At 42.9% G+C, this 9318-nt stretch overlaps 1 protein-coding gene across 1 annotated transcript in view; it reads left to right on the top strand.

Annotated features, from left to right (window-relative positions):
- The window catches only part of Cadps (calcium dependent secretion activator), a 445453-nt gene that overhangs the window by 317192 nt on the left and 118943 nt on the right, over positions 1 to 9318 (top strand). Inside the window, 5 exon segments of the mRNA XM_026779941.1 lie at positions 2240 to 2341; positions 4055 to 4118; positions 4494 to 4617; positions 7038 to 7106; positions 7992 to 8009. Coding sequence (XP_026635742.1) covers positions 2240 to 2341; positions 4055 to 4118; positions 4494 to 4617; positions 7038 to 7106; positions 7992 to 8009 — 377 coding nt within the window.

Genomic DNA, 9318 nt, shown 5'->3' with positions numbered 1-9318 from the left:
GTGCGCCACCATCGCCCGGCCACAGTTTACATTTGTGAGAATTAGCTAAGAAGGTGAAACACAGCTCATCGTTCAGTTGTTTTATTGTCTCGGGCTCAAACCAAACTGCTGAGTCCAACAAGGCTTCTTGGGTAAGGAATGAATGCCTTGATTCGCAGACAAGTTCATCTCGGAATTCAGAACATATAGCTGGAGATGTCAGTAATAGAATGTTTGCCGGACATCCATAAGGCCCTGTTCAGTCCTCAGTACCACCAAAAAACAAACAAACAAAAAAGTAAATAAATCACTAAAGGTGACAAACATCTCTGGGACATCCCTGTTGCTGGTTGTGATGTCTAGGCCTCTGTGTTCATTGTCAACTACATCTAATAGCACCGGTTTTTCTCTGTGTTAATTTCCTGCTAAATGTGAAATTGTTTGAATAACTTCCTTTTCCCCCCAGTCAAAAATGGGGGTGTACATGCCAATTGCATGTGTTTAGTACATTAGCAAACTGATTTTGGCATAACTGAATGAAATTCAAACTTGTAATAGAAATAACGAGACGTTATCAGAGACAACCTGACAGGCATTTTGCGGTGGCCAGTGAGTTTATCCTGGAATTTAAGGGCAATGGGAATTAGGAATGCTTATAAATATAAATATAAAAAATTAAATAAACTTTGTGACTTGATCTTCGACTTGTGTTCAGTAGATTTGAAAAATGTGAGCACGCACCTAGAACTCACTATCCTTGGTGTTGACCATTTTGCTTATTTACTTCCTGTGATTGGGGAGGACTACAAAAAAGGAGAATAATATTTTACTCTTTGGGGTGACTATTTTTTCTTTTTTTTTTACAAATTGATAGAGGATCTTTCTTAAATTTTTCAAATAGAGTACTTTTATTATTTAACAAGAAGAAAAAGTGACTGTTTAAAAGTTGGCAGAAGTTTAGTGCTGACTTCCTTCGTGTAGTCAACTTGGTCGACTACAAAAGATTTTCTTGCATTTGTCTGGTCTCGATAACTGGGTTATGCAGACGGAGGAATGTTCCTATAGACGTTCCAGGTCACACAGCAATCTGCAAACTGGCATAGCCCAGTATCACGAGTCACTAGAGATCTGGGAACTAAAGGCTTTGAATGAATGGGTCAGATATTTCCAATGCAAATGGTCTAGAGGAGTGTGTGCGTGTATGTGTGTGCACGCATGCGCGTGTGTGTGTGTGTGCGTGTGTGTGTGTGTGTGTGTGTGTGTGTGTGTGTACTCAGCGTGACCCGGAAATGAAAGCATGATGATTCCACTGCAATCACTGGGTTTTCCAGAGTCTTGCTCTTTATCACAGTAGCTCACTATGATTGGACGACACCTGGGTTGTCTTTTAGTTAATCCTAACGTAATTTTGAACAGTAATTAGAAACTGAGTAATTTAATTAGGAGCAAAACATGGCACGTGATTTTTGTAGGAATTTTCGTAATAATTGGAGAGCCTCAAACCCCGGCGCCTTTGAGACAGTTAAGCTAGAGATCCAGCCAGGTAAACATCCACCCGGCTGAGGAAAAAAGGTGTTGGTTGGCAATTGTCAGTTAAGGGCAGTTGTTGGAACTTTCAGGAGAGACCAGAAATCTAAACTAGGCTGTAAACTTTCCTAATTTTAAAAAGATCGATGGAGGGGCTGGAGAGATGACTCAGTCAGTAAAGGGCTTGCTGCCCTGGAATGAGGACCCCAGTTCCGTCCAAGTGCAGCAATGGGCACCTGCATTCCTGACACTGGGGAATCAGAGGCAGAGGAGGCAGGCTGACGGGCCTACTACATCATCAAACTTCCGGGAGACACCCTGTCTAAAAAATTAAGGTGGAGAGCAATTGAGAGAGGTTCCCGGTGTTCATTTCTGCCCTCCACAGACATGAATGGGCATGCGCACAGTCTCACACATGCGCGCGCGCACACACACACACACACACACACACACACACACACACGTGCGCGCGCACATACAATCATGTTCTCTTCTTTAGACTTTTTAAGAGTCTATGACCAGACGGAACCAGCTGGGCTTAACCTGTGAGCCATTTCACTATTTCATACCAACGAGAGAGTTCTGCTTGAGAAGTCCGTGCGGCCTGTTTCTATGGTCGGATCCGTCACTGCGCTTGCTGCTTCTTGAGCAGACAGTTTCCTCCTGGTCGGAATTTGATTTGCTGGTGTCAGCCTGTGAGGTTGCCGTCACCGCATAGCGTGTCTTCTTTCAGGCCTGACGGAATCGGAACTGTGACGGTTGAAGAGAAAGAGCGCTTCGAAGAAATCAAAGAGAGGCTCCGAGTTCTGCTGGAGAATCAGATTACACATTTTAGGTGAGGATCTGTGCTTTGGGGGCCTGTGGGGGATAAGAACGAAAATGCACAAAGAATCTTCATTTCAGTTATAAAAACAAACCAACAATAGTTTTGTGTCTATCAGAGACATATAAGATCGTTAAAGCGAAATAGCAAAAGGAAATAGGCTAACCAGTCTGGAATGGCCCTCAGCAGCTTCCTGACTTTGCATTCTTTCTTTGTGTGGTATTTATTTTGAGGTGGAGTCTCAAATGGTCCAGGCTGACCTCAAATTCCCTATATAGCCAAGGGTTATCTTGAACTCCTAATCCTTCTGCCTCCAGCCCTTGAATGCTGGGATTAAAGGTGTGTGCCAACAAATACCAGGTTTTGTGCCATGCTGGGAATGGAACCTAGAACTTCATGAATGCTAGGGCAAGCATTCTACCAACTGAAGTTGATCCCTGGGCCCAAAGTTCAAATTCTTTAGTGCATTTTTATTGCTTAAAGAGCAAAGATTTCCTTGTGGAATCTGACTGATAATGTCATATAAAAAGTTGAAGATTCTTCAAGGTTCCTAGGTAAACGAGTTTTAAAACTTCTACAGTTTGGGCCATAGTGAATGGGTTAAAGTTAATGGTGTTCATAACTCTTTTCCCCATTCCTGATACCTGTGCATAGCAAGAAGGAAGCTTGGGTCAGCCTGGCTGGGGGCTGGGGCCCGAGACCAGATGTCCAGCAGCAACAGGGTCATGCCCTTGACTGTCACACTATGCAATCCACTCCTCTAGAGCTTGCCTTATGCAATCCTCTTCTGTAGAGCATATGGGGCATTTTTAATACAATATTGACTCCGCACGTAGACTCTGAGGCAGGAGCTGTGCTTCTCATAGCTTCCATATGCCAGTTTCAGGGCTTGGAGGCTAAAAAGGTGCTACCCTTTGTTTTCACCTATAGACAACTGTGTAAGGTAGGTATGATCTCCAGTTAAACAATGAGGAAAATGAGGCCAGGAGGAACATGTGCCCGGCCACCCACTGTAGTCTGAACATAAGCAACCCATCCTGTTCCCTATCCTTTTGCGTGGTGTTTTGAAGGACTCTTGACTGCCAGAAGCCACTGGTGGCACCTGTTGCAGTAATTGACAAGCTTCTCTGTCAGCCAAATTCTCCTTCTTATGGACTAAGACTTTGATGAAGGTTCTTTAACTGACCATCCACTGTAAGGACAATGCATCAACAATAGAGCCAAGATCCAACAACAGTGAAAAAACGTCCCAAGCAAGTTAGGCGGAGTCAGGGATTTATCACAGAGGCAAGCTGCTTCATGCTTCAACCCTTTAGGACTCTAAAAGAAGTGTGTTTGGATTCCAGCTGGTTTTGGCTCCTGGCTTTTCATGGCTGCGCCCTGTAATAACACACGAGGTCATGGTTTTTTACTAACTAGTGTTTTCCTTCACAATGGAAACCCAAACAGAGCTCTGAGCCGCCGCTCTCACTCTTCTGTTCTGGTGCAGACATTTGCAGACTCCCTCCTCAGTCATTATTCACACATATACATATAGATATATTATATATACACATATATGGTGTGAACTGGGATTAGCATAACAGTGTGACAAAATAAAAAGCAATTTTCCATTCCTGGGCACAAGTTGCTATAGGAATCAAATTGCAGCGTGTTTCCTGCTAAAATGTAATGGTGTGGGCATCCTGAAGAATTATGTTTTTTGGTCTTTTTTTTTTTTTTTAGATATTGCTTTCCGTTTGGTCGGCCTGAAGGTGCTCTGAAAGCTACACTCTCGCTCTTGGAAAGGGTAAGGCTGAACGCGAGACGCATAAACGGACGTGCGAGTAATTGCCAATCAAGCACCACAGTTGAATTACCTAGTTTGCAATTGTCAAAAGGGTTTCTTGACCGTTTGTGAAATACCAGGAATAAAAGTGAGGAAGCTGCCCAAATTCTAGAAGTTTTATTTTCAGATTCCCAACTAGTTGTATTGAAGAGTCGCTCTGGGCCCTTCCCTGATGTCCCCACAGACTTTGTCACCCCGGCTGTTCTGGGGTTTCCTTTCTACCCACAGTTTTCACATTAGCCAGCATTAAGGATTTTACACCTGAAGTCTTTCTAAAGCAGAAGTGAGTGACACATGGACTTGTAACTTCATAGTCCCCTTTCCTTCTGCCTGAAGGTTCTGATGAAAGACATCGTCACTCCAGTACCACAAGAAGAGGTCAAAACCGTCATCCGCAAATGCCTAGAGCAGGCTGCCCTGGTCAACTACTCGCGCCTGTCTGAGTATGCCAAAATTGAAGGTAAGGCTTCTGCCCTGTCACTAGTTTTGAATTTAAACTTTGGTACGCCTCCCGGGGGAAAAAAAATCTCTCTTTTCTTGATGGACACCAGAGAACAGTGGTCCATTTGACTACGTTAAGCTGAACATACTTGAAATGTGGCAAATAACGTGACTGGGGCCAAAAACATAGATGCAAGGTGGGTCATCGGCTCATGAGACAGCTTAGGAGGGAACCAACCTGGAATGTGGGATGTTGCGTAATTGCTAAGGTCCTTCTGACAGTTTATGTTGCCCTTAAATATCTTCTATGAGGATAATGTTCACTTGTGAAAGAGCTGGGTAGCATCGTTACCGTCTTTAAATGTAGGAAGCGGAAACAACGTGCTATCCACTGCCAGTAGTATTGAAAGTAAAACAAGCCTTGAATAATTCAATATTCAGGTTCTTCTGAACTCTCGCTTGTGCTATGGAAGTCTCTTCTCTTTGGGGAACTTCTCAAATTTGGTGACACGATAGTATGGAATCATCCCCAGAGGCTCTAAATTGAATCTGGGCATCATTCTTTCTTGTTACCAGAGATGTAGGAGGCATATTAATATTGCTGTCTCAATCTGTAGGGAAGCAGTCCTAAATGACTGCATAGTTCAAAGGAACTTTGAGTAGATTCAACTCAAGAAGAAGCTGTGGTTCTTTGGGACCTAGTCACTCTCAAAGGCATTAATCGCTTTTCATTGTTACCCTCCCCCCATTGGCTGCTATAGGGTGATTTGAAAAGCATACCCAACCTGACCAGTGGTGTAAGTGCATACATGTGGAAGTTCTATGTGCAAGACTCAATGTGTCCACACTCTGGAATCCGATCTTCTCTCACACACACACAAAACTCATGACACCTAAAGAAAGCAAGCAAAGGCACATTGTCCACCTCGGGACATCAACTGGGGGAACAGCTGATTAGCACGCACACGCGTGTGCATACACACACACACACCATCACATCTACTGCCAATGTCCTGCTTCCTTAGAAAATTAGCTGGCAATCACGTTAAATTCCCAGTGTTCTGTACACTACATGTCTTCCTCCCTCTCCCGATTTTGTCTTTGTGACAATGCAGATTGTGTACCAGTGGTAATGAGTTCATTGTTATGCATCCAGGGAGAAACACTTAAGAATTGGGCACTAGAAGGGTGTTTATCGACTCTTGACTTGGTAATGAGTGGCAAAAGCAGAGGAACAAGAAGATCAATGGTTAAATGGCTTTATTAGCAAATAATTGTTCCAACATTCCCAGCCCAGGACATAATGATTGGTTGGGCTGGGTAAAGTCAACCATGGAACTATGAATCCTAAAACCAGAGATGGGATGGGATCATGAAATGAGATGTTCAGCTTCCACAACTGCTGCCTCATAGGTCTTGGTCCAGCTGTTATTAGTCTTTTGGTAAGATCTGCTCTCTTCTTTCAGATAAATAATGTTTTAAAAACAAACAAACAAACTTTGTGATCTGTAAGTAACAATGCATTCATTTCCAAAGTAGATCAGCTGGTCTGTGATCTCCTTCTGTGCTCAGTTCTTCCTGGTTGTGCTGATTACCTTTTGCACTGTGACTCGTAGGTCTGGGGAGTCTTTGAAGAAACCAATCTTTTTATCCCAACTCTCTTTTCAGAGAAGTACCTCATTCCACACTACCCGCTCTCTTCTGCTTCTCTCCTTCCTTGTCCGTGATTGGCTCAGCCACTTTTTGATACGACCTCTGCAAAAGTGGCTGAGACACCAATTTCAAAGCATGCTGGGATTGTTAATTCCGACAACCCCACATTCTCTGGCTGCATGTGTCGGGTTTTCTTCCATGAACATAGTCCACTGTACGCTGGGATATTGCAGCTTCAAAGATATTACTACCAGACAGCTTGCTTTGAACAAAGCTCAGGTCCTACCCTCAGAAAAGAAATCCTCCATTTTTTTTGTTTGTTTGTTTTTTGTTTTACACTTGAGCCTCTATTGAGCGTTAGTAGCTTATCTATCTGAGAATTTGGGGAAGAAGCTGTAGTAATATTGCTGGAGACTATGTTTATGAAGAAATACCTCAAGAGCCTTAGATACTAAAGTCTGGAATCCTTAGTATCTTGGAGCCTAAAATCAATGGAATTCTGTTTCCCTTGACCCATGATGTTTTTGGTCATTGTATTCTTGCCAATGACTCTAAAGAGACGTGCAAAATCATGGTCACAATCTCTCTCGTGGCTCACGGCATGCTGAATGGTTAATCCAGTAGTTCCCAAATTTCAAAACTCCTTTTTCTTTTATCCTGTGTTTATCCCAAAATACTCTGTGGCTATTTCTCCTTGAGCTAATGTAACGTTTTCCTCTAACCTATGACCTTTGACCTCTTTACCTCTGACCTAAGCCTCTTGCATGCCCAAATCCTCTTTTATAGGGAAAAAGAGAGAGATGTATGAGCATCCTGTCTTCTGCTTGGCCTCCCAAGTGATGGATTTAACCATTCGTGAGTACCTACCACCTCCTCACCACGCTGTCTTCACTCTTTCTGTTTCCATTACTTCAAGAAATCCAGATCCAAACCAACTCACTCTCCTTGCTTCAAGTTTTTTAGCATTGGCTTGTCTGTTGGTTCTGTCTGTGAAACCCAGTGTGAGAAGTCCAGTCACTTTTTATCAGCCTAAAACAGGTTAGACACTCAAGCCGTTTGTTTGTGATAAACTCAGATTTGTCTGTGAGTTTTTTTTTCCCCTTCAGTTATTCTGTCTGTCACCTGAATGCATTTTTACTTTGCTTGTGTGTAACCCTTATTCGTAAAGTGCTTGTCACTGGTACACAATCCAAAGGTAGCAGCTAAGCTGAGGAGCAATGCACTGGGGGTCAGATAAAGGACATCCGAGGCAAAGTAACGCTTCCTTTATCCATGTTTAAGATGTCAAACTGCAAAGGGTATGAGACCGTGAAAGATGCTCCGTGCTCTGTGAAAGCTAGATCTTCTATGCTTCCTACCTAGCCTCTCTCAAACCGGGAAGTTTTCCTCCTTCTCTCAGGAGAGTTTTAGTTGCCCTTGCCCTCAAAGCTCTGGCTAGAACATATGACTTAATTGTCACTGGAAGAGGTGGTGTATGTTTCATAGCTTGATTTCACATTGAAATTAATTTACTAATTTTCTATTTGTGCAGCATTTCCCACATCTGTGAAGGAGCCCTTTTTTTGCTGGCCCCCAAACTTCGGGGCGGTGGGAAGCCAAGGGCCACCTCTTCTGTCCCGATATCATATATCACGCATAAGTGGGGGGCATTTTGGTCCACTTGCTCATTAATCTTGCATATGTGTTCTTGTCTCTCTCTCTCTCTCTTCTCTCCTCATTGTGCTTCTCTCTTTCAAATAGAGAATCAAAAGGATGCAGGTGAACCGATTGTCTATGCCTTATCAATTTCCAGGACTGTTGAGTTCCATTCAGTTTGTGTTTTTGTTTCGTTTAGTAGCTCCTTAAGGTATGTGCTCCCGGAGAGCGGTGTGGAGCTGCAAATGACACTTAAGGAGTTAATTTGTGCTGTCTACATGCATCTCATGCCCCTTCACTGCTGGCCTTTGGAGAGCAGCCTTTCCGCAAAGGCGCACGTTTGAAGGAACAGAGTTCTGGTTTGCCCAGAACTTCCTTCAGCCTTGGTTCCAGGCTCTAGTGACTTGGTCTCCTGTGTGTGTGGTGTTTTGTTTTGTACTTTTAGAGACACTGAACCAAATGAATCTTCCCTAGTCATTTTCCTGTTTTCTTCCCCCCTCCCCCTGTTTTCTGCCCTATGGAGAAGTTCATGTTCTTTGGTGAATGTTTACTGGGCAAGAGGAAGTAATGGTGTCCATGTTGTACTTGTATGTGCTGTGTGCTGGTCAGTGGCTAAGAAGGAGTCTGTTGCGAGAAAGTTCTCTGGCTTTGGAAGTTTCCTCTTGTTTCCTCTCAAGACTCCTGTGCCATTTTTAGGTGAGAGCTCTCAAATGGAATATTAATGAGTGTGTGATAGCAATCAGTGTTTTTAAGAGCTGACAGATTCCTCATTTAATCCCACATAACAGTTGAACGCATCTCAACACAATTCATAAAGCAGTTCAATGTGTGCCAAAGACCAGGTTAGCAATAAACATCTCAAGACACAAAACTTTGCTCGAGACATATAAGAGATAGCCATTGAAGGTTCCTTAAGTAAAAATAAAGCCTCATTCCAGAAAAGCCATGTTAGCAGTGATGTAAGGAAAGTCTGAAGAACAGGAAGAGAGCAAAACTGAACTCGAAATTCAGTGTCAAGGCAAAGGTGAATGTGAACTTGGGATATTCAAGCCCTCGTCTAAGCACATTAGATTTTGATATCTTCTTTCCTGGCCTTTAAATCTCAATACTTCTATCATCGGAGAGTGAGCTTTTGTTTTCCAGCTGCTCAGGCCTGAATAATCACACAAAAACTATATTAATTACAATACTGCACAAGAGCATACAGAGGGGAACCCCACATCATAGTTCCTATGTCATTCCCCTACCTCTCCATTTCCCTAGGAAATAGAGAAAATAATGATAGATATATATAGATGATAGATAGATAGATGACAGTTGGTAGCTAGATAGATGATGATGATAGATAGATAGATAGATAGATAGATAGATAGATAGATAGATAGATAGATAGATAGATGATAGATAGATGACAGATGATAGATAGATAGAT

This window comes from Microtus ochrogaster, chromosome 6 (genome assembly GCF_000317375.1).
Source record: "Microtus ochrogaster isolate Prairie Vole_2 chromosome 6, MicOch1.0, whole genome shotgun sequence".
Lineage (NCBI taxonomy): Eukaryota > Metazoa > Chordata > Mammalia > Rodentia > Cricetidae > Microtus > Microtus ochrogaster.
The sequence above is the reverse complement of the archived record's forward strand: the minus strand, read 5'-3'. Positions and strand labels throughout refer to the sequence as shown.